Source organism: Mchenga conophoros, linkage group LG23, assembly GCF_057382185.1.
Source record: "Mchenga conophoros isolate Kocher_MC1m ecotype Shallow Benthic linkage group LG23, M_conophoros_male_GT1.1, whole genome shotgun sequence".
Lineage (NCBI taxonomy): Eukaryota > Metazoa > Chordata > Actinopteri > Cichliformes > Cichlidae > Mchenga > Mchenga conophoros.
Genome location: NC_140547.1, coordinates 20,933,834 through 20,959,412, shown reverse-complemented (window position 1 = coordinate 20,959,412; position 25,579 = coordinate 20,933,834). Strand labels below are relative to the sequence as shown.

Here is a 25,579-nt window from a genome sequence, read left to right as displayed (position 1 = left end):
AGAGTTTGGGTTTATTTTCCACAGTTGATGATTTAATTAACTTTTACTATCAAAGTTGGAAAATGTCAAAACTTCTAAATACTTAAAGTGGCGAATAAAAGTGATGTATAAATGCCATTCCTCTCCATACAACAAAGATTTAATTACGCTATTATCAGTTTCTATTGCTTATCTTATTATTTTTATTTAATACCTGCTTCTCTCCTAAATAATGATATCACGTGACCGTCTGTTCACGGAGAAATTGTCAGAGTGACACCTCCTGTTATATTCCCCTCCAGTGATTGGTCAGCACGCGTGGCTGAATCGGTACTTTTGCGCATGCGTTGTACGCCTTCGGTCTGACGACTTACAATAAAACTGTATTATTGATGATGCATTCGTTTCCTTCAGCCACATGCTTTTCATCATTATTAACTTTGTCCCACAGACATTTATTTTGAAAGTCTGATCATATTTTTGTGCTTGAATTGATATTGGTTCAAATACATGTAATGATATGGTGTTTTAGGCTGATTTTTACCCGACAGTATACACATCAACTTGCATTTAAATATTTATTTAAGAAAATGAATATATACGATAACAGTGCTGGCACATTTATCGGGAGAGTTAGGTGTTATTTTACAGTACATGCTTAATAAAATAATAATAATAAAATAATTAAAGTTAACGGAGAAGGTTACAGTAAATTCATTTTTACCTGTATGTTTTGATTTGTGTGCTTAAAAACTGTTTGATTTATTGTTTTTGTGAATTTCCTAAAACAATTGTGTTTTCGTCTAAATATTTAGATGTTAAATACTAAAGTTATGTTAAAGTTAAATGTTTAGGCCTCTTTTAGATCTTGTTTTGCTGTATGAAAACCTTTTCAAATGTAGTTTTATGCATTTATAAAGAAAAAAGCATTAGCTGATGAGAAAAATGAAGGCGATAATAACATATGAGTTTTTGTATTTTTGTTGTAGTTGTTTTTGTATTTTACCAAATAAAATATAGAAAATAATAACCTGTGTGAATTTTCATGAACAGTTTTCACAGCTGTGACTAAATTACAGCAGCTCCTTTCAAGCATTTCAAATGAAGTGAAAAAGCAGCTCTGTTCACTCAAGAGGGTAAAAAATGAAAACTCAGATGTCCGTAAATGTCTGTTCCAGGAAAACCTCTCAGCTGTGACGATCATTTCCTTTATTAATTGATTAGTTTTTTGGCTCAGATGATCTGCCCATCAGACATACAGACATCTCCTCCATTTCTAAGGTTTTAACCGGCTGTAATGTGGCCTGCAGCCTCTCACTTGTGTTTCATATTTGCCTCGTCTCAGCCCATCACAGTGAGCATGGCATCACACAGGCGGTGCAGTCGTGTGTGCGTTGCCCCGCTCTCTGAGCGTAGCAGTGCGCTGAAGGCAGCGGCGGCTCGATGTGGACAGAACCTCTCTCCAATCAGCACACTGCTTAGCTCGCTGCTTAGCCGCACGGGGACCCACTCCACAGGGACGTCCAAGTGGCAGCTCTCGATTTGCCCGTTCTTCACCTCCATTTGCAAGCGAGCAGAGCAGCGAGCGGGCGGCTGCTCATTCGTCAGCTCCAGCTGCGTCTCCATGGTGAACTTAGGCGTCTTCCCAAATGTCCAGTCCCAGCTCCGCAGCTCCATCTCCATCTCACCGACACCAGGAAACATGGACTCGTTAGTTGGGTCTATGACGGTCAACGCAGAGTGCAGGCCAAACTCTGAAACAAGACAAAAATAAATAAAGCAGAAACGTTTGAATACAGACAGAGCGTATCCTTTGGGGTGCAGGAAGACCGTACCTGTGTTATACTGCTGCACCAGAGCACCCAGGAGCTCCTCCCATTGCAGGGAGGGGGCATGGTCTAGGAGGTTGGCAACAGGCGAGGGGACGCTGGGAGTGGCATTGCTTTGGATGCCGGGGCAGGAAGGGCGGAGCACAGAGGAGAGGGCGGAGCGATCGGCAGAGTGAAGCAGTGTGCAGTGATGGTACGACGACTTCCTGCTCAGTCTGGATGCGGTGCCTGAAAGTAAACAAAATAACAAATAAAAAAAAATAAAAATCAGAAACATGAATGTAAACATCAAAGCTACACAAAAATAAACAGAGAATAGGCAACAAACATGAACAGTAACAAACACAGTAACAATTCTGGATTCTGAATTTGCTATGAAAGAGGAAGAGCTAGCAGCATGTGACCAATCAGAAACATGGAAACATCTACTTTTAGTTTTTATTAATCCAGCTGCAGAGTCGGTGTGTTTAATAGTCTGAGAGCAGATAAAGAAAAATATATTAAAACAACATTTAAAAACAGATATAAAAAAATATGAAGGAATACAGTTGCGTCAATAATCTTTATTTATTGCTCATCAGGCAAACATGAAGACTTTAGACCCTCCAGCTCTCTACACTGTAATAACCACCACCATTGGGTGCTGCCAATGAAGTGTTAATTACAGTAGACCAGGGGTTTCAAAATCATTTATCATTAATTAGTCTGTATGTCTTTTATTTCTACTGTAATTAATTAATCTTCTTCCCTTTTTTGCTTTCTTGTGCTTTGATTCACTCCCTCTAGCCTCGTACCTGAGATCTTGTATCGTCCGTTTAGTAAGATGTCAAACCTGTCGGTGGCCTGGACGTCCAGTCCGGGCCGGAGGCGCCTCAGTGTGTCTGTGACCACCTTCAGGTTCCTCTGCCGATCGTACGCCTTCTTGGAAGTGAAAAAGGTCAGGTTGAGGTTGCCCAGGTCATGGAAGACCGTCCCACCGCCGCTCCGCCTGCGAGCCAGAGGGATGCCCGCTCTCCTCATGACCGGCAGGTTGCACTCGGTCCAAGGGTTCTGGTGGCGCCCGATGACAACGGCGGGCCGATTCCTCCATAGCAGCAAGATGCCACGCCCCTGCAGTTCTACGTTGGCGTCAATCCAGTCCTCCAGAGCCAGATTCTGGTACACATCGGTGGAGTGAGACTGGAGGACCAATCCTGCACTGTCAGAGTCTGTGAAGAAGCTGGAGCTGGATCTGGAGCAGGCTCGCTGGTTTAAAAGAGAAAACGTCCTTTTGATCTGTGACATCATTGTGCTTTCTGACATCACTTCATGTCAGGAGGTCAGGAACATCTAAAATGTCAAAATAAAAGCAACAGGAAATGAATTTTTGTCTTTTTGTGTGTGCACTTTTTCCATCATAGATATTATTGTCAACGTTTCAGGTGGAAGGACAAAAAATAAAAAAACTGATGGAAAACTCACTTAGCTTAAAATAGCTATCATCTGTAACATTTCACTAATATCTCAATATTTTTTATATTTTACTCAGAAAAGGAATATGAAATATATTTCTGGTAATTGATTAACTGTTTGAACCTTGTCATTTGGCAGAAATGGAGCTCTTAAACCTTTTTCTTTAATAACTTTGAGACATTTCCTTTTAAATTTGGAAACAAAGTTATTTTAATGACAAAAACCATAAAGGACCAGAAGCAGCAACATAAACAGACACTTTGTATCATTGTTTTTTAAACTGCACCACGTTCACGACGTACAACGTAACGTCTGACGACACAGACCCCTGCTTCTCCGAACGTCCTGTAGCTGTTAGCTTACCACTAACTCCTCGCGCTGTTTTTAAAACGCGAGCTGCAGCTGTAAGTCATTTCACGTGCACAAACAGCCACTCACAGACCGTGCTTACCGGGATTGAAAGCGGATGCTGGTCTCCGCAGACCCGGACCGGAGATGAGCTCCTGGTACGGACACGAACTGCAACCAACTTCCGCTTCGAACTTTCAAAGTAAAACTACGCAAAGCCTTACACAGATTTTTATACACCTTATTTTATTGTCACAGTATATATTTGGTTTTATCCTTAAACAACAAGAACAACGAAATAAACAACAAACAATATGAATAATCATAACAAAAACTAATTAAAAATACATAATTGATATATAATAATAGTAAATAAATAACTGAATAAATAAATATATAACTTAAAACAATAATTACAAATTTAAATATCTGTGACAACGAGGAAAAAAACACAATCACAAAATAATTCATTTAACTGGTTATGAATTTGCATGTCCTCCATAATTTAATATTAGGGAAGTTCCTGGCAACTAATTTCTTAGTCGACTAAATGAGAACAAAACGCAGAGTAAAACTAAGGAACACTCAGATATTAAGCAAAATTAGGTCTAACAGGTTTAGACATGAATTGAACACAAATTCCACTTATGTCTGTTTAACATTTTATTAAGAGAAAATACTAACTTGAATGTAACTAATGCATTTATGAAATGAAAGTTTTGATCTGACTGACTTTTATCACGTAACAAAAAACTAAGACAAAGGACTTCGCATCCTACTGCGAAAAAAAAAAGCCTTGCCACAAACTGTCAAAAGGGTAGCAAGGAAACTAATATAGTTACGAAATCTAAATCTAATTTCTTTTAAAAAAAAACTTTTATAAATGTGTTTATACGTGATGTTCTATCACTTAAAAATTGCTGACAGAAAGAAGCTGAATAACTGCTTTTATTTTGGAAATACAAAGCGTTCAGATTTATGTATTTCCGCCTTTCCTGAGACTTGACTTGAACTCAGTCCTTCACTGAGAAAGCGGCCGTGCTGCACTGCAACATAGCTGACAACAGTTCCACCGAAAGTTTAGTATTCTGTTTATTTATTATCTTCATTTTCCCGAATTAAAATGTACTTTATGTGCTTTAACTCTAATTAACACAGACGTAGATAGTAGAATACAGACAACTGAGGTCTTGTTTTATAACACAGAACTATATATACGTGTATATATTTTTTTTAAATGCCATTATTAACAAAAATTGCATATGCAAAAATATAAATATAAATGTTCTGAGTGCTTGATTATTCTCAAAGTAAACTTCAGATTAGAATAATCTGTGCAGTTTTACTGTCTTTCTTTAATCTGGACTCAGACGTTTCAGGAAGCACCAACATGGTCAACAAAGCCGCCAAAAAACAAAGTGTTTCGAACATCTGCAGCAACATCTGCTGAGATTATAAAATTATTTTACCCACTTTGTTGTAATAGAATAAAGTTGTTAACCACATCGATTCAGTCAGCATTAAGATTGAAAAATCTTCATTTATTCACATATTTTGCGCTCTTTAAGATTCTCATTTGATAGTTTTTGTGTCTTACATTTCCTTCTTTGAACGCGTTGGTCTCCTCGGGCCTCTAAACTCGTAATCATGAGGAAGAAGCGCAGAGTATGAAGAATCGACCAAAGAGAGGAAGAGAGTGTGACCACATCCTGACACACACATACACACACACACGGTCAGAGTCAGTCAGTCTGAGTGGATGATGTTTCAGGTGAGCGCTCATTTTTGCATTTCAAACAAAATGTTTGCTGTCATTCTTCTTGATTTTTACTTTCCGTTTGTTCGTTTGTAATATTTACTGTTGTGCATCTGTCACATTAACCTTTTCAGCATAGACGTTTTCGCTCTAAATGATGCATAGGTTTACAGTTAAGGTGGAAACTCTCTGTCTCTATATAAAAATGTACATGTTTTAAAAGGCTTCATTATCTTTTCTGAAAAAAAAAACATTAAAAAAAAAACTAAAATCCAGATGTGAAAACAGAAGAAAAAGAATGAAATACAATGTTGGTGTTGACCTTCATGTAAAACTTGGAGGTGTCACTTTAAGAAAGGATGAATTTTAATCATCTCTGGGTGTGAATTCTTAGAAGTGTTATCACACATTCACACTTAGTCATATAGGCACCGTGTGGTCTACTTAGTAATGACAGGTCTACTTTGAGTTTAGTTGAATCTTCCATTGCACAGTATAGGTCAGCAGAGCCTTTCTACGCACACTAACAGTGCTTAAACACAGTTATTTCTGACTGCTAACTTTCTTTTCGTACAGGGTTTCAGCCACTGAAGAGGCAGCATTTCTTAACAAGAGCTATATTTGTTAAAATTAGGAAGCTATAGTGTGACCTGATGACGGCAACAGCTAAAATGCTCAACACGTGCCCTATACCATAACAACAAAGAAGTTAGAAATAAGGATTTTCACTTGAAACATGCAATTCTAATTGGACCATAATTTCCAAAGTAAGCTTAAAGTTTGATTATACTGAAAAGAAGACTTGATGGAGTGGACTTGAAAGTAAGACTGACATATAAACTCATTGGAAAAGTGTTCACTAAGCTCAGAGACCAAGTGAGCTGTAGACTAATTTTTCATACACATCTATAAAATCAGGCTTGTGCTGGAAAACAAAGTTGTCACATTTTTTTCTGAGGTCCTCAGAATATCACCCAGAAAAAATTATTAGATCCAGTCTGGGAGAGATGAATGAGTTCATGGAGTATCTAAATGGGTGTACATACCCACCAAGCACTGGACCTCTACTGATGATGTTTTCAGGGCCAAATTTAGGTAGCATTTGTGCAGCCCAAAAGTAATTGGAAATTGGGCTGTGTTTAGTACATCTGATTTGAACCAAATTTCAATCAAGGTGGTCATATTATGTGGGCATTTTCAGGTTGTTGTAAAGACTCTTAGAAAATGATGTCTTGCAGCTACAAGGGCTTTGAATCTGTTGATGAACTGGGGACTTTCTTGTTGGAATTTGTGGAGGTGTTGCAATGTTAAAAGATTTGTCTGCTTGCGTGGGTTAGTGGTGTAAAGTAACACAAATAAGCCACAGTCTACAAGTTGCAAAGGTGAAGGCACAACAAATCTCAACCCCTACATGGATACTTGTGGTGGGCACTTAGCCAATGATTCAACTAGCCATGTTTTCTGCTCTGCTAAAGTAAAAAACTATCCTGATGGGTCCTATAGAGTTCAACCACTTTAATCTTGCAAGGTCTTAGCATTGCTTATCCAAACTAATAGAGAAACAAACAAACAAACAAATAGAGAACTAATGTTGTGTTCTAACATCAAAGGTACAAAACAAGTTTAAGTCATCATCCAAAGACAACAACATCTTGTGTGAAACTCCTCACAATCTTGGCGCTCAAGAAAAACAATTAAAATGAGTTTAGGCTTCAGCAAATGCAAGCTAAGTTGACCACTGGCAAGTTCAAAAGCTCTAACCTTACCAACTGGTTTGAATATCCCGGATGAGACCCCATATACCAGAAACTGGCTCTAGGTATATGGCAAAGAGTGCTTTACTTAAAATAGAATTTATCAGAAATAAACTTCCTTCCTTCCATGTCAGCCAGTTATCAGGAACTGTAAGCCAGGACCACCTGCAATACAGTAGGACTGCATTGGACTGTGTCGAAAGGCTTTATTACTAAGAAGAAGATGGATGGAAGGGCAGACCTTTCTCTTTTCTTGATATCTTTTTAGTGTAAAGAGGAAATGCCTTCTCACGTTTAAAAGTTGTTGAGTTGTTGCTCCTGATGTTTTTGCTTTGTGGGATGGAATCATACATTCAAGGCTATATTAGGGCTCCAAAAACACATCAATCTTTGTCTAAATTTGAACTAAACTAAACACTGCCCAGTTTTCAGTGACTGTTTTACAGTTAAATAAAGGCTAACCAGATGTTGCCCCACATCTGGTTTTTAGTATGTCTGTGTGCCTACACAAACTCTCATTAATCATTCATTATCACTTCAACTTAATGTTATTTGACTTCAAAATTTATTTCAATGACAGAAACATTTCATTCTGACCAAAAACTTTTGAACATTAGTATAGCTGCATTTCAAACTCAGCAGACAACCCCTATCAAGACAGATTCAGATCTACTGTAACAGTAAAGGTTTTCAATTGATATTGTGACTAATAAACAACAATCTAGATGTAAAAAAAGCAAAAGAAATGAATTAAATCTTTTTTTTTAACCTCTATTATATATTCTCAAAATAAGACCACACACACTCACAGAAAAATAGACATCAAAAGAGTTTTCTAATAGAGTTTTTTGAGATTTTCCACAAAACAGTAAGCAAATTTTCCTCTTCCTTATCTTTTCTAAGAACACATCTGCATTCATTCTCTGCACAGAACCCAGAGTGTCACTAACCAGGCTTCAATTGCATCACTGCAGATTCTCATGAAGATGCCATCCAGATAAAGCACCATCTACTGACCACAATCATGCACAGAAACACACACACATTCAGGTCAAACAAGTGTGCATGCGCATGACATCATGTCTGACTGTTGGACATATTCTTCATCATCTACCCCTCCTATCACCTACCACCCCTCCCAGACCCCACCTTCCCTCTCCTCCCCCCACTCATTCAGGAACCATGGAAATCCTCCACACGCCAAGGTCATCATTTTTATTTTTTCTTTCCTTATTTAGATAATAATTATTACTGTTAAAAAAATCATCTTACTAACTTCTACTCATCAATTTACTCATTTATTGATTTCCTCATCTTCAGGTTACGTCCCCTCACCTCTTCCCCCAGCAGCAGGGATCCTCTTCCCCTTTCTTCCATCAGCCTCAGATAAACTCCCCTCAGACTCCATCCCCTCACCTCCCTCCTCCCCAGCTGACCTCCCCTCAGTTTGCTTATCCTCCTGTCACCTCTCCCCACCTTATACCCCATGCTCAGGTGACATCCCCTCATCCTGAACAACAGCCACTGATAACCTCCCCTCACCTCCTCTCCCCAACTCAGCATGCCCTTTATCCTGAACTGCAGCCACAGATATCCTCCCCTCACCTCTTCTCCTCATCTCAGCACAACTTCTTCTGCCAGAATCCCGATCCAGACTTGGATCATTCAAACTGGGCCAAATGCGAATCCAACTCTGAACTTTCCTGCCTTCTTAATGGCAACAGTTTCTCCTACCAGGTAAGAAAACAGAAACGGAACTATTTTCTCTCATCCTGAACACAGATTGATCAATAACCTCTCTCTATTTCTGATCTAAAATAGAACCAAACCTCAGCTCATCTGGATTTTCAGAACCAGAACCAGTTCAGTTCTGGTTTACCTCAACATGAAGATTCCTTGGAGAACACACATAGATCTTACGATGCTCAAACGCTTCTTTTCAGTGGTGTGTGCACACATAGTGACACGTCTAATCCAGGTGAGGACAGCTGGAGGCACCTGGAGCCAACCGTTTCCCAACTTCAGTGTGCCGCATTGGACTCCATATCTGCAGGAGCCCATCAAGCTGATCCATCTCCCCACAGGCTCTCTGTGGGAGGGTGGAGTGCCACAGAGCTCAACCCGGCTGAAGACTTCTCCAGCACCCAGTTTTTCCAGGATGGCTACCTGAATGCTCCGCAGCCTTTCTGTAGCCCCACAACTCCTGGTCCAAGTCCTCATTACCCCCAAACCCCAGCAGTCTCCAGCCCCAGTCCTCAAATGCACCCCAGGACGGAGAGAACAGGTTTTCACACCCAGATAAACAGTGATCAGACCTCTGATCCAAGTCAGTACCACCAGCGCCTCCTCTCAAGCCAAACAGAGCAGATGCAGAACCTGACAGGCCTACTTCACACTGCTGGCACGTCTGAGACCAGCTTGTCCACACCAAGACGGGGCCAGCATGTCAGGAATGCTGCCCAGTCTATGAGCCTCTCTACTGGGCTGAACTGGACAGAGGAGTGTGGAGGAGGGAAAGGAGGGAAAGGAGGAGATGATAGTCATGCAGACTGGAACTGGGTATGTTGTTATGCTAATTTAATTTATATTAAAGATTATAGTAAATATGGAAGTATGTACAGTAAATATCAATTTGCTGAAGACAGTAGGTAAATAAATCTCTGTAACTAATATGGGTAAAACAGTCAAGTAACAGACACCAACTATATAAAAAAATATAAAGTTAATTTTAAAAAAGTAGGTGTTTAAAAGTAGAAACAATCAAGAAATAAATAATAATGTCACCATACCTTTATTCTGTTGTTTTATTTTTCTTCTGTTAATTTTTAGATGCAAAAAGAGCATACCGCTGAGAGTCTTGACACCAGGTAACCCCAATCCCTATCAATAATAAGCATGTTTATAGTTTTAAATCTTTATTTATACATTTTAATGTCAATGATTCCAATATGTGTGTCACAGGCTGCTGTGTATGGTGTGTAAGCGTGACTTCAGGAGCCTGCCAGCATTAAATGGTCACATGCGTTCACACAGTGGATTCAGATCATCTACATGCTTGAAAAAGGTCCTCAGTAACATCTAAAAAAATAAATGAAACAAATCAAATCTATAAATCATATATAGAAAAGATACCAACAAGTTAACCAAGTCATAATTCTGAAATCTAATTATTTATTTTATCGGGACAAGAGAGTCAGGTCCCCACACTGCCATCTATACATTGTCATCTAGGCTGCCCCTAGTGGGCTCTTCATGCAAAACAATACAAAGTAAGTCTTTAATATTTATGGATGGATGGATTATTTATTAATTTCTTTGTTACATTTGTTTAGGGCTCTGCCCCATCGGTTCAGCGCCCATTCACCATGGTGCTGCCTGTATCTGTCCCAGTGAAATCACGAAGTGTGTCAAAGGCAAGTAGGGGTGGTCAGACAAGAAGCAGCCGCCTCCCTCCAGCTACTGGAAGCACTGCACTCTTCCGCAGCCTGATGCGCCCGCAAGATGAGGAAGATGCTGCCAAAGGCATTAAAGATGGTGAAAAAAGAGTTGCTTCTGCACCTAACAAAGGCACCCGTCACTACACCCCTCCACCCATGCTGTGTCCTCAGAGGGCGGGGCCAGGGTTGTACTGCTCCCTTACCACCAGGAGGCAGCAGAGAGTGCAGACTGTTCAGCTCCACAGTAAGTCATAAAATCGCATTGACGAGCACCTGAAATCTATAACCATCTAATTTTAGCCCATTTCAGCCTCCAAACACTCAACAGTTACGATAAAAACAAAAGCATCGCGCTCATCCTGAGTCGATGAAAAAACAAACAATGAGCAGTATGATTGGATGATTGTCATGACACAATGCTAAAGTTAGCATCTGACTGGCAGATGGAGCCAGGGACCTTGGTGCCAAAGAGACTGCCTTTCTTCCTCCTGGAACACTAACATCAGGAATCGTTAAGCCGTACGTAATGTTTGCTTCTTACCAAAAGATCTTTGTTATTGTTCTATCTACTGATCGTCTGGTAACCTGGTACTGTCTATCACAGGCAGATCAATTTAGGGCGGGGCTTCCAAGCTGAGATCCCACCGCTTCAAGACCAAAAATATGCCCACTCTGACTCCCACAATGCACTGCTACAGTGGACTCCATGGGATGATCTAGAGCGTCCCGTCAATCAGCACAGAGGTACACAAACACATAGAATGCACAGAAATCTTGCTGTTGTTTTTAGATGATCTTGGAACTAATCTTAGAAATGGAACCACTTTTCAAACAGTGGAAACTCTGCTTATGATGACTCGATCCAGCGTGGTCCCAGGGGGTGGAGCCAGCGCAGAGTACACTCTCCAAGTCTTATCAGAGTGCAAAGGAGACTTTCTGGTAAAATCTCTTTGACTATTTGGTTCTTCAGTGTGGGCTACATAAAAATGTGTTATTATTGTTTAGAATATTAACATGAAAAATACAACATTCTGAATAGATTACAGAATGGGCCTTTTTTTCTACAGCACCAGGTGAACCAAAATGCTCAGATACACAACAAAAGCCTAAAAGCTTCAAAAAACATCACAATGAAGGTGAAAATAAAACATGCTCAGGAAGAACAAGAAACAACGTAATTGGAAACCCTGCAAAGAAACAAGAAGACCACAAAGAAACAAAAAATACACAAAAATGTCAGCAAAGTCATAGAAATAATCACAAAATACAACAAGACACCAGAGTCTAGATTCTACCACAAAGACACAAACATGATCGCATATACATAATTAAAACCACACCACGAGACAGAAAACAACCACAAGATACATAAAGCTCCTACAAAATGACAAAAAAAATCCCCACAAAGAGACAAAAACATCAGAGAGCCACAAAAAGCAGTTACTAAGACAAAAAAGTGACAACAAAGACATATAATCCAACTGCAAAGAGGCAAGAAACAAGAGACAAAAAAACAGACAAAATCCACCACAAGGACACCAAAAAGAGGCAAAAACAACCTTAAAGACACAAACAGCTACTGTAAAACAAAACAAAACAAAACAAACACACAAAAAAAGACCCAAATAGACTCAAATAACACCAAAAAGACAAAATCCACAAACCAAAAAACTATTTAAAAAAAGTATATCTGAAAAAGCAAAAATATTAATGGGACTATAAAAATCTACTTAATCTTACCATGTCAGGCATGACTAAAATGACATCACTTTATTATGTCTTTCAGCTGACGGTAGAGAAGCTGCTATCGACTCCTGAACCCAACAACCACCGTCACCACACAGGTCAGCTGTTGTTCCATCTAACCACAGACTCAGAAATTCACAGATATAAAAAACACAGCAATTAATATCCCTATTTATACTGTAGGTGTGAGCTGGAGTGCAGCAGAGAAAAGGTCACTGGTGAAATCTCTGCAGCTCCATCAGAAAGACTTCAGTAGCATCCAGAAAACTGTGAGTTCCTGCTAACTAGTGTTAATGTCTTTCTGCAGTGCCACCAGTGGGTGAACCAAAAGTGACAAATTTTGTAAATTACAATTGCTGTTTGTCTGTAACAAGTAATGATGTATCTCCATGATGTTTGTATCCTCAGGTTCAAACAAAGTCCCTCTCTGAGTGTGTTGAGTTTTATTATCTCTGGAAGAAGAAGCTGAGTCTGAGCACCAAGACATCAACTAGCCTGACAGTCTCTTTGCCCAACACAAATGTAAGGAACAAAAAGTCTTTTTTTTTTTAATGATTTAAATCAGAAGGGTTATCATAGCTGTAGTGGCCCTTTTAGTATATCTGAGTTACTGAAATGGACTGCTGTGACCCAGAAGTCTTTTCATTCCCCTAAACTTTATGGACAAACCAATGACTGTCTGCCACTGGTTTGTAAAGTCCAATTTTTAAATTCCAACTTTAACATATTGTGAACCCTTTGATCCCATTAAGGAAAGTGAAGTCATACGTTATTAGCTTATGCTAGCAAGACACATACGCAGATATCCGCTAAGTGTTAAAATCTATTTGAATGTTACTTTACTCATCACAACTGGGACACTTCTGGATGGTCTCTTAGTAAAATAAACTGCAAAGCAAGACATATTATTGGTTAGATAAGTACATTAACAAGTCTGATCATCTTAAGCTATTGCTATATGCTGATAATGTGATTCTTTATATTCCAGAATTACACAAATCAGTTCAAACAGAAGAACCAGTTCAGTCGTTGGCATAATAAGATATGAGGGTGGATGAATGGGTTGATTAAAACATTGGGCTTTAACATTGATGACTGCAGTTTGTTTGACCCGTTTTTCAGAATTAACAATTCAGCTTTTAAACCTTACTTCTCTAAATCAAACAGTAATGTAGCAGGACGTCTACCCTCATTCAAGTACTTATTTTATACCAATTTATCTTTTGTGTCTTTGGGAATTGACTCAGGACTTACTGGTATTTAGCCTGATTAGGGATTTGTGATGTTTTCATGGGACTAGAATTAGGACTAATTTAGACTTTTAAGCTGGACTTTATTGGAGTTAGCTATGCTGTCTTTTAATTGCTCTAAAGTTCTCTCTGTTTGTGTGTGGGTTTTTTTTATAATCAAGTATGGAAAAGAGTCCTTTCGTAAAGATTTGGGCTTTCAAAGTTTACTTAAATCTTTAACCAGGCCCTTTCTGTAATCTTAGTGATCAGTCAGTAAAATGTCAGGTGCAGTTCCTGTAGAGTCAGTCGCCTCAGAGTTTCAGGTCAGTGAACAGATATGAAACTAAAGGCTGTGCGAATAAAAACCACAGAAACCAAATTCCTGTTATCACTCCACACACACACTGCAGCACAAAACACACACAAAAACACACACCGGACAGCCACTTCCTGTCAAGAGCCGTCACGTTTGTGAACACACTGTGACATGACATTTCAAATAGCCACCGTGTGAGTGTGGTCAGAGCTCAGCAAGTTTCCATTGGTGTCATTTAGAGTTTTATCATCGGCTTCGTGTTTTAGATTTCCATCAGTTTGATTCATTTCAGCTTCCTGTAGGTACACTGTGGTTTTAGTCTGTTTCATGAATCTGTAAATGTGTCTTTACTTTGTTCCATGTTACTCAGGAGGCTGATCTTTTGAACACACACAGTGACATCTTGTTCAGAATCCAAGTCTACAGGCAGCACCTGAGCTGTGTGAAGTTTCTACAGGATGTTTTTGGAGATGAAAGACTGCACACTTTACAGCTACAGATATTTGAAGTTGGCAGGCCACTAGTCAGAGTCATGATAGATAATTAATATGCCCCATACAGCCTTCTACTAGGTCTGCCTCATTGTAGCTTGATTATTTACCATGATGATTTATAAATATCAGCTGGTTATTGAATATAAAAATATATGTTTGTAAAGGGGATTTCCTACAACTACAAATATAATTCTAATTTAAAAAGTGGTGAGACTGGCGTGGGGCAATTGGTCATGTGATATGGAGTTACGATCTGACTGGGGGTCTTTTTCTTATCATAATGCCAATCTAATGAGTGCTCTAGTGGAATCTATGCAGTCCTATGAAAAACTATCTACACCTGAAGATTCAGTACCTCTAAGAGCCATCTTTAGCTGCAGCAATTCGCAGTAATCATTTTCTGTATAACTTTAACAATTTCTTACATCATGAAACACAATCATGACTGCAGCTTTTTACAATGGTGCTTCATGCAGTTATCGAAGCTTGTGGGCATTTGTTTACGCACGGCTCTCTTAAGGTCCCACCACAACATTTAAATCAGATTCAGATCTAGACTTCGACTCAGACCATTGCGACATCTTGAATCTTTTCTTTTTCAGCCATTCTGTTGTAGATTTGAAGCTGTGCTTGGGATCACTGCCCTGCTGCATGACCCAATTTCAGCCAAGCATCAGCTGTGAATGACCTTGTTCTGTGGATGCAAAACAAGTCCAGTTCATCATGTCAAATCACTATTGTCAAATGTCTCCACTTTGCTCTTGCATGTCCAAAAGACATTTCTCCAGGAGTCTTGTGGTTTATTTAGTTGCAACTTTGATAACCTAAGCTCTGCTACCATGTTCTTTTTAGAGAAAAGACACCTTCTCCTGGCAACCCTTCCAAACAAGCCAAACTTGTTCAGCCTTTTTCTAATTAAACTATCATGAACTTAAACATTTAACATGCTAACCGAGGCCTGTAGAATCTGAAATGTAGCTCTTGGGTGTTTTGCACTTTGTCTGAGCATTACATGGTCTCACCTTGCAGTGAATTTGCTGGGACATCAACTCCTTGGAAGACTGTTGCATTGTGTTAACACACTCATTTTGGTGATAACAAGTATCACCTTCTTTTCTAACTTCCTCTTTTTATTTATGCAGGGTCAAAGGTCGTCAAGATCTCAGGCTGCTTCATGAACTGTTGGACCATCGCCCTCTGGAGCTACACACTACTTACCAACACAAGGCTTGAACCAAAACAGCTAAACTGTGTCTGGCTTACTTGTTCACAAAATCACAAGGCATGCTCCTAATTTGATAAAAACCATCTCTAAATCACTAAATGAGCTGAAAAGGAAAACTCCACCAGGACAACCTTTCACCTTGGGTGTTCTGGTGGACACAACAACAGTCGCCTTGAGGTGTATAAATTAAATTGAATTGAAATCGAATTGAAAGCTTTACAATCCGTTCTGCAAACTGTAGCTTTTCTTTTTTCTGTTATGTCCTTTGACTGTACAATATGGTATTTTAAATGTAAATGTGTTTGTGTGTGTGTTTTAAATTACTGTCAGTTAATAAACCCACAAACTAAGAAAAGCCAAGAGTCTTACTTGAGAGCACCTCCAGACTTAAGCTCAGGCATGTTGGGATATTGTTTTTCTTCCTTAATCCTGTCAGTCTTCTGCCTCTGGGCCTCTGATGCTCAGTAGAGCTCCACTTATTACCACACCAGGGAACAACAAAGAGACAAAGCAGAAAAGTAAACACATGGGGCCGCAGGCTTTCTGTGTGAGTACAGCTCTTCACATCAATGTCCTCTTTTTCAACATCAGAGGAACATGCTAAAAATAAGTGGATGATAATAAGCCTGAGTAACAAGGTGTCAGACACATTGGTGAGGTTTTACCCTCACTATTGTGTCAGAGGTTATCCCAAAAGCTGTTTTCACACATTCACTGCAGACCTGAGATTTTTCTACACAAGACTAGACAAAGACAAATTCTGTGCCATCATTTGGACTATAGCTTATTGCTGGCATGGATTAGAAACTAACTCAAAATTTTGAATTGGTTAACTTATAATAACTGAAGCTTTACAGCCCGAAGTAAAATTAAGACAGTAAAAGTTAACATGAATATTACCCGAGTATTTCAGTTGTGCAGTTGTGCAGCCATCGCACAATGTTACTGACATTGTGCGATGGCTGCGATATTTGACAATATACATCATGTTATATGCCATCAGGTCAGTCTATCATCGAGACTAAAGCAGGAAATATCCAAGCTAAAGTTTGTATAGGGACTCAGTCATCGTAGTCTAAGGTGCTTGGAAAGAAAAGCGTCTGGACTTCTTTAAGTTTTCTTGAAGATGTTTCACCTCTCATCCGAGAAGCTTCTTCAGTTCTAAGCTCAACCGGTGGAGAGTCCCAGATCTCAATACATAAATGATAGTGTTGGACTAGGTTTCACTATGGGTTCACCTGAAACCTTGGCTGATTGTGACCAGAACCTGCTTTCACACCTTGGCTCATGTGTTTAGGTAGAGGATCTATAGGGGGTCCATGACCCTCTTGTGGACACTCCCATAGGGCTTAAAATCTGGGACTCTCCACCAATTGCACTTAGAACTGAAGAAGCTTCTTGGATGAGAGGTGAAACGTCTTCAAGAAACGTAAAGAAGTCCAGACGCTTTCCTTTCCAAGCTCTTTAGATCCAAGCTAAAGGTTTTCAGAGTGCACAGTGATGTCCATGTATCTAGGAGGGCTTGTTCTTCATGAATGTTTGAGTACATCTGCCTTTTTTTCCCTTTAAGACTTCAATTCCATAAAAGTTGTTTTGTCTGAGATTACTATAAAGCACTTTCTTCTACTCAATTTGAGCACTTAGTTTATCTCCTTTTGAGATAAAGTGGAAATGTTTTGTGTTTTTCAAACTAACGACTGAAGTCCGCTCAGCTGTTTGAGCTTTCTTCCTTTTCCTTCCTCTTATTTATTTACTTAATTGCTTAAAATAAAACTCACAAAAGTCAGTGTTTCCAGTGTGTCTGTGAAGGTTCTCAGTCATCCAGGTCATCGTAGTCAAAGGAGAGGAGTGTTTCCAGTATTTTCCCATTTAGAAATCTGCCTCTCAGCCATGTTACACTTTCATCTGTTTTTCTTGTTCTGTTTTTTTTTTTTGTTGACCTAAAACAAACAGCAGATAAGCAAACAGGGAGGAACCGCTGCTGTGCACAAAACTTCAGATAACTTCAGCCTCAAAACTGAGGAACCTCCACATTCTTCTTCTAATCCTGATTTTATGTCAAAGCTCAGAGTTTCCTGTCTGCGCTGAGCTTGGGGCCACTAATAAAGTTTGACTCCTCCTTGCTCCAAAGGTCTCCCTGCCCGAAAGCAGGAGAAGAAAGTCAGACGACAGAGAGGAAGGGATGGGAGCACAGGAGAGGGAGGAGGAAGACGCTTCTTCAGTGGGGAGAAAGTTGCAGAAAACCAGCAAGGAGGTTTATTTCAGCGTCCTGCCAGATAAATATGAACCTCTGATTGAGGATGATGAAGAGAGAGAGGAGACTGCAGAGGAAAAGAAGAGGAAGAAAGAGGCGAGGAAAAAGAAAAGGAAAAATACATGCAAGAAGTACAGAAAGGTAAGAAGTCATGACCTTTGACCTGTGTATGAAAGATCCCTCTACACAGCAGTGGCATGTTGATGAAATCATGGCTTAGAACAGACTGTTAAAGACTAAGTACAATCAAGTTCAATTACATTCAGAAAATACATATAGTTCATATAGTTTACATAGAAATAAAAACATGATGCATTATGATGTAAATAAACGATCTAACTTAATAAAATACAGAACTAAAAAACAGCTCACCAGATATAGGTAGTTAAATGAGTTATATGAAACCTTTACCAGTTTTGTAACCTATATTTAAAATTAAAAACATGTATTACTGTAATTGAAATTTCATTAAATCACTTCTATCAAACAAAACAAAAAAGAAAAGGAAAAAAAACAAATATGTATCTTTAAATAAATATATAAATAAGGAAATGAACAAAAATATTATTCAATACCAGATTAAAAGGAGAATTAAAATTGTATTATATTAAATGCCAAGTTTAAAAATGACAGCTATATTATGCTGTCATGGGAATGAATTTCAGACAGTGGTGGCAGAGTGGTTTTGTCGAAATTGATGGAATTATGAACTCTTGAGCTAGTATTAGTATCAGACTTTGATCCACCATGCAGTACCATCTGGAAAGCATGTGATTGGCAATAGCTTTTTTTTTCAACATGACCATGATCCCAAACACACTGGCAATGCAGTAACAGCATACCTGGATAGATAAATGGTAAATGGCCTGTATTTGTATAGCGCTTTTACTAGTCCTGCCTAGGGATCCCAAAGCGCTTTACACACCCAGTCATCCACCCATTCACACACACACATTCACACACTGGTGGAGGCAAGCTACAGTTGTAGCCACAGCTGCCCTGGGGCAGACTGACAGAAGCGAGGCTGCCATATTGCGCCATCGGCCCTTCTGGCCAACACCAGTAGGCGGTGGGTGAAGTGTCTTGCCCAAGGACACAACGACCGAGACCGAGATAAACACACTAACAGTGTTTGGCCTCCCCAGTATTGACTTTGAAGCTCATTAGAATTGTACAAACTCCATTTCTGCTTCTTATACTGTTTCCATGAGCACTTACATGTTTCAATGAATTACTGCACCTATTTTCAATTTTCCTAGTAAAATATAAAAAAAATGAAGGGTGGCTCAAAACATTTACTCACTACTGTGTACAATATAAATAAAGTACATAAGAATACGCAAAATAAATTGAATTTAAAATGAATAAATGAATTAAAGTAAGCCTGGTACAAATAAAAATAAAGAAAATTAAAGATTAACATTTAAGATTTATAAGATATATAAGAGTTTATATAAAACATGACATCATACAAAGTAGCTTAGGCAGTAACCACACATGGAGTTGTTTGCCTGCAGTGCAAAGGTGTTTAGTCTCAGCTCTCTGCAGTTAATTATTGACTTTTCAGCGTCACTACACAGTTCTGGCCTTTGGCCCCCAAAATAATGTGCTGTGATGATTGTATCCCTCTGAGAACAGACAAACATGGAAGTCGTAAAACAGAACTTTTACTATCACAAACACCTTCATTCAGCCTCAGAATGAAGAGTTGAAATGATAAATAACACTATTGAGTCCACACTGAAGCAGAGGACCACAAGCAGTCATTAGATTCATTATTTTCACATCCTCTTTATTTATTTAAAAAGAGTCTAAAACTCTCCAAAATTTACTAAAACCATCTAAAGAAGTTGAAGTTGGGCCAGGCTGTACTTTCATTATTACCACTTTGTACTCATGACATTACAGTCAGTGAGCATATCCTGGTAAATCCTCCTTTCAAATTCTTTGAATGACCAAAATTGACAAAATAGGACCTGAAAGGATTGACCTAGTTCATTATCTCAGCAGGAAAGTGTTTACGATATAGAGGTCAGAGCCGAGGAGCATATGAATTTCTTAAGGACCAAAAGACTCAAAGACAGACTCAAAAATAGTTTCTTCCCAAAAGCCATAATCACCCTGAACTCCCACACGCACTGACAACACAGTACCACCCCCATCCCAAGGACTTCCCTCTATAAACAGACTACACAACTACCATAACCACTGTGCAATACTTAATTTTACACGCAATAACCTACACTGTAAATACACAACACTATTTGTTTACTTATTTATCTTTTTTATTTTGTTTTCCCAGATTTGTATATTTATACATTTTATTTATGTTTTTTCTTTTCTAAATACTGTTCATATGTATATAGAGCTGCAGAAACTGTGCATCTCACCACCTTTATTCTCCCACATGTTTGCACTGTGTAGGAGATGCTCTGTATCTCATTGTACATCTGTAGAGTGACAATAAAGGCATTCTATTCTATATCTTTTTGCAACTACAGTGGTTACCCCCTAGTGGCTACCATGCAGAATGCAGGTTTAGGGCACTTCCGCTTTATTACCAAACTCAGAGGTTATCTGTGTTTTACACTGGCTTTGAGTAAGGCTAAAAAGACATTTTTCACCAATATTAAAGAATGTTACTGTTAATGTCTGGAAACATCTCACAAGTTAAACGTTGCCTCCTGGTGATAAAAGAACTAGTTCAAGCATTTATTACTTCTCGGCTAGACAGCTGTAATTCGTTATTATCAGGATGTCCCAAAACCTCAGAGAAGTTATCAACAGATCCAAAATGCTGCACTGAGACTACTGTTCAAGATCCTGCTCCTCACATACAAGGTCTTCAATAATCACCATCTTCTCTTAATGACCTCATAGCGTGGTATCACCAAAATAGAGCACTTTGCTCTCAGACTGCAGGCTTATTGTTCTTTGTAGAGCATTTAAAAGTAGAGCCTTCAGCTTTCCGGCCCCTCTTCTGTGGAACCATCTTTAAGTTTGGATTTGGGAGACAAACACTATCTCTACTTTTATAATTTAGATTAAAACGTTACTTTTTGCTAAAGCATATAGTTAGGGCTGTGTCAGGTGAGCCCTTAGTTAAGCTGCAATGAGCAGTGTAATTAAAGCTTCTTACTAGAGCTGGGCGATAGAACGATAACGATATGTATCGCGATATAACTTTTACTCGATAGAGAAATTAAGCTATCGCGATAGACCTCGCCGCTCTTGTCCTCTTAAAAAAAAAAAAAAAATGGTCAGCCAATCCAAATTAAGTAGCGCAGAGCCGAACCAATCACAGCCGCAGCGTCACGTCGCGTGACTTGTTACGTACAGCACAAGTGCCAAGCCGCACGTGTGTTTGTTTGGGAAGCAGCCAGCGGGTAATGGAGCCAGCGCGTAATGGAGGAAATGAGTGTGCCGACTAGAAAAATCAACCGAGCGTGACCGAAGAGAAAACAGATGATGGTTCCAATGCCGGAGAGATTGTCGAACGGAAGAGCCAGAGAAGTTCCGTAGTGTGAAGGTATTTCGGCTATTTCAAGTCTGACAAAAAACAGAGTAGCGTGCACTGTAAATTGTGCCGAAAGCAAGTCTGGAAATACAATAAACTGGTGCATGCGTCACACTGTGCGCCACGTTATTGTTTCGGTGAAATGAATTTCTACAATACTGTTACTGTTAATTCTACTCTCTGCAGTGTTTAAATGCTTACATATACACACAGTTACTGTCCGTCCACACATACGACTCTGTTCTGCTTCTATGCCGCAGCTTTGTTTACTTTTTCCCACCGAGGCTTCTAGACTTCTGATTGGCCAACATTTCTGCACGGTTAGGAATCTAGCGCCACCTGCTGCTTTGGCATGTTCATAGCAGCGTTTTCCTTCATTTCTGCCTTTATGTGTGGACGGGATTATTTTTTAAAACGAAAACGGAAAATCTCCGTTTTCAAAAATACCCGTGTACGTGTGGACGTAGCCTCAGTCTCTGACTGGAAGCGCTAATTCATCATTCGGCTTTTGTCAGACTAAAGTAACTGTTAAAACTGTTTGAAAAGCTCAGCTATACAACAAGGAGAGATTGAGAATTTCCTTTTAGTTCTCAGTTTATTTGATATTGACAAAAGTTAGTCAGTTTTGTCTGTTCTTCTGTAAAACAAACTAAGATTTATTTTTAGAATTAATATTTTGTTTCTAAGTGGAATTGACAATTTAGTAGTTGTTTCGTTTGTTCTATTTTGAAACTTAAACGCTTTAGCGGCTGCCTTTTGTGTAGTTTGCAATATTTGCCTTTATCTATCTGAAAAAGTCTCATGTTCCTTAAGTACATCTACCCTGTCGAACTTATTATGGGAAATAAATATTTAAATAAAAACAAGCTGCTGATTATTTCACATTTTACTTGTGAGCAACGGCACATTTAAATCTTACAAATATAGTTATTTGGCTTATATCGTGATAGATATCGTTATCGCCTGAAATGAAAAAAACATATCGTGATATGAAAAAATCTCATATCGCCCAGCTCTACTTCTTACTATTAAAAAGTTTTTCCTTCCCACTGTTGCCACATGCTTGCTCATAGGGGGTCATCTGATTGTTGGGCTTTTCTCTGTATTATTTTAGGGTTTACCTTACAATATGAAGTGCCTTCAGGCAAGAATGGTTGTGATTTGGCGCTATGTGAATAAAATTGAATTGAACTGAACTGAAAGTTTGTTATATTTTGCAGACAGTAAAGCAGAAAGTTGACGTCCCAGCAAAACCACAAAATTTCAATTTCGATAAATTTATAAATGTATATATCTCAAATATTGTGGAAAATGTTTTACCCTCTGAACCTTAACATTTTCACAAACTAGGGACAAATTTTTCATTGTAATATAAAGTAATGGACATCTATGGGAAGAGAACTACCAGTGTTAAGCAGAGAAATAACTTGAAAATATCTCATCAGCTGAAATGAAGTTCTTCTTTTATAAATCTGTAGGTCTGTGGTTTGTCAGTCAAACAATAATAGACAACAACTCAGTATGATGATGGTTTACAGAGCTGAGGTTGTTTGGTAATAACTGAAGAGTTGATACTAAAACTGGAACAGAGTAGCTTTCTGTTCTTATGCTCCACACCCTTCCCTTTCTTAACCCCATTTGTTCATTGTCCTTTCTCACCAGACGCTAACCTTTTTTGCCTGTTCTGTTCTTCTCTATCAATAGCAGAGATAAAGGGGATTTTTGCCCCTGTCTTAAATCTATAAACCTTGCAACTTAACCTGGTATCCACCTCCTTGAAATGTAACGACATGTTGCATCAAATTGTCTCGCTCAGTATCTTTCTCTCCTTCTAAACATTTCCAGCCACTACTTCTGTTATGTCATCATGTAGCTGGTCAGTCCTGCAGTAAAATCCATATTCCAAATATATAAACTCTATTCTAATCTACAGGTCACAAAGCCACCGCCTTTAGTATTTACCCAACACAACAAATGAGCCTTTGTTGTGCTGGGTAAATATGAAATAAATAGCTGCTTTGTTTACATATTTGGTTCAGCACTACTAATTTTGCTTCAGTAGGCAACACATTTAAAAAAAAAAAAAAAAGGTGCAACTTTTACCCTCATAGTGGTCTTTGCACATGTTTGCTGATGAACAATATGCATCTGCATTAGCATAACGAGTACAACAAAACAGGAAATGACCATAAACTAGTATTACTCATTATACAACTTCAACAACGGCAAGCTGTGGCTAAAAAAAAAAAAAAAAAAACTGCCCAAGCTGACAAAGACCAATGCTAGAGACAGTTCCTGTATATTACAAGATAGTTTTTAATCTAGTTGTAATTGACCTTAATACCCGTGGTGGGTACAGAAAAAACAAAATTAAAGCACTAATGTTCTTCTTCTCTGGTCTGTTGCAGAATGTGGGGAAAGCACTACGCTTCAGCTGGCGCTGCCTGGTAACTGGTCTGCAGAGCATGGCGTCCGTGTACTCCACACCTCTCTCAGCTGTGGCCACCGTGGTAACAAATGTTCACCAAGCCAGTGGCAGCAAGACATGATGGGACTCGGAGGGACCAGGAGTGTAGCCCCTTATTCCTTGTGTTCAAGCTGACTTTGAATTCATCACCTCTGTTGTGCCTGTTTTGTTTTTATTCTATTTCTGAGATATAAACTGTATATTTACTCGATTTATGAAAACCATTGATACCTGTCACATTTATGGCCTTAGTTTTCAAATTTGAATCGAACCCTGCTGTTGTGTTAAATTAAACAATAGTCTTTCATGTTTCAAAATTCACCTCAAGCAGACCCTTCAGAACACTTTGGGTTTATTTACAGTGTTAAGAAGCTTTGTTACGTGTGGGCTTTGGTAACCACTGGCAACCAAACAACTAGCAATGTCTGTGTACAAATCTCAACGATAACAAAGGAAGCTCCACCTTGTGGTGCTTCTCCACAACTGCACTTTAGAAACTCATTGACAGAGATAAATTTTCGAGGTTCTGGAGCACTAAACGGATATATTCTTCCAGTCAACCAACCATATTTGGATGAAGTAAAGATGCTCTAACAGGATGCTGACACACTCCTCTCCTTTCTGCTCTTTTATGTTTTTATCAAGGTTAGGAGAGTTAGTAAATGCTGTTAAAATAATCAGAATGAACAAAAAAAAAAAACCTAACTAATTTGTCTTTCATGATGTTTGTTTACATAATCAAAGGTCAGGTACTTTTTGTGCATTTCACAAGTGCTTATTGAAAAATAAATGTAAATATGACAAAAGTGTGAGGACATTTGTTTTTAAGTGGGCGTATTTGTTGATAAGTTATCTGTAATACAACGCAGGAGGTGTAGCACACGCTTTTCCATAGCTGTGGACGATGCAGGGAATAAAAAAGCTTCTACAGCAGCTACACAAAAGAGAGTAGAGCTTTCACATCATCATATATGACAGAGTAAAAACGAAAAAATGTATTTTTCCCCCCCACGCATTGCTGCTTGCGTGTTTCTACATGGACACCCCTTAAAGCTTGTATAATTAAACTTTGGTGCTTTTAGGCACTAGAGTTGTAAAAGGCTATTTTAGGTAACTGCATCCCTCTCAAAACATGAGCTGATATCGATTAGATTTTCTCAGCCATGTTTCGGGTGTAGGATGCCACATTAGCTCTTTAAATGGGCCTCTAGATGCTTAAACACCATTGCTGGCAAGCTGCATTTGACCTGTGGTCAGCTAGTCAAATACTGATAATATTAACTATCAGCAGCCTGGTATGACATCTATGATGCCTATCCAACATGCCTCACCTGTGGACTCTCAGGGTGTCGGACATTAACTGAAGAGTTAATACTAAAACTGGAACGGAGCAGTCTTATGCTCCACAGTAAGTGTTACATCATCTTTCCCTTTTTATTTAAACTCCATCTTTCATCATCCTTTTTTCTATTTAAACATCACCCCTTGTCTTGGTTCTTTTTTTCTCCAGCATCCATATCCTCCTTTACTTTTACAAAACCCCTCATTTCCTTCTTCAGTAATTTTCTCCACTGTCTGCAGAGCTTAATTTATTTTCTTTCATTGCCTCTGGCTGTACCTTCTCTTTTCCAGTACAGGTGGTCCTGGTGCCGGACCGCACATGACCTCCGGGTGTCGCTGTACCGCTGTACTGAAAATAGTCCCCGCTGTCGGGCCTTATGGAGAAAAGAAGGCGTAATAAAGTTGGCCCTGAATATAAGCCGCCTCCTGCTTGAC

At 39.0% G+C, this 25,579-nt stretch overlaps 3 protein-coding genes across 10 annotated transcripts; 2 read left to right on the top strand and 1 right to left on the bottom strand.

Moving 5' to 3' along the window:
• Nucleotides 1-543: 543 nt before the first annotated feature.
• lipt1 (lipoyltransferase 1) lies at nucleotides 544-25,555 on the bottom strand. 7 transcript variants are annotated; one of them, XM_085265906.1, is made up of 5 exons: nucleotides 25,422-25,546; nucleotides 15,935-16,040; nucleotides 2,603-3,137; nucleotides 1,815-2,036; nucleotides 544-1,733 (listed from the first exon to the last, which is right to left on the bottom strand). In XM_085265906.1, exons 3-5 carry the CDS (start codon nucleotides 3,108-3,110, stop codon nucleotides 1,321-1,323), a joined length of 1,143 nt encoding a protein of 380 aa, XP_085122032.1. In that variant the 5' UTR covers nucleotides 3,111-3,137; nucleotides 15,935-16,040; nucleotides 25,422-25,546; the 3' UTR covers nucleotides 544-1,320. The 7 variants fall into 7 exon arrangements, with proteins under 7 accessions (XP_085122032.1, XP_085122031.1, XP_085122034.1 ...); XM_085265905.1 differs by lacking the exon at nucleotides 25,422-25,546 and adding an exon at nucleotides 17,344-17,572; XM_085265908.1 differs by lacking the exon at nucleotides 15,935-16,040 and having other exon boundaries at nucleotides 25,422-25,555.
• Nucleotides 5,220-15,995, top strand: LOC146547150 (uncharacterized). 2 transcript variants are annotated; one of them, XM_085265888.1, is made up of 14 exons: nucleotides 5,220-5,379; nucleotides 8,093-8,323; nucleotides 8,439-8,855; nucleotides 8,940-9,677; nucleotides 9,948-9,985; nucleotides 10,080-10,182; nucleotides 10,451-10,799; nucleotides 10,999-11,074; nucleotides 11,160-11,299; nucleotides 11,391-11,494; nucleotides 12,342-12,399; nucleotides 12,485-12,570; nucleotides 12,710-12,823; nucleotides 15,483-15,995. In XM_085265888.1, the coding sequence occupies exons 2-14, from the start codon at nucleotides 8,198-8,200 to the stop codon at nucleotides 15,516-15,518; spliced, it is 2,385 nt and encodes a 794-aa protein (XP_085122014.1). In that variant the 5' UTR covers nucleotides 5,220-5,379; nucleotides 8,093-8,197; the 3' UTR covers nucleotides 15,519-15,995. The 2 variants fall into 2 exon arrangements, with proteins under 2 accessions (XP_085122014.1, XP_085122015.1); XM_085265889.1 differs by having other exon boundaries at nucleotides 8,050-8,323.
• Nucleotides 17,564-24,631, top strand: LOC146547149 (required for drug-induced death protein 1). The gene is made up of 2 exons (XM_085265922.1): nucleotides 17,564-17,960; nucleotides 23,745-24,631. The coding sequence occupies exons 1-2, from the start codon at nucleotides 17,748-17,750 to the stop codon at nucleotides 23,883-23,885; spliced, it is 354 nt and encodes a 117-aa protein (XP_085122048.1). The 5' UTR covers nucleotides 17,564-17,747; the 3' UTR covers nucleotides 23,886-24,631.
• Nucleotides 25,556-25,579: the final 24 nt, after the last annotated feature.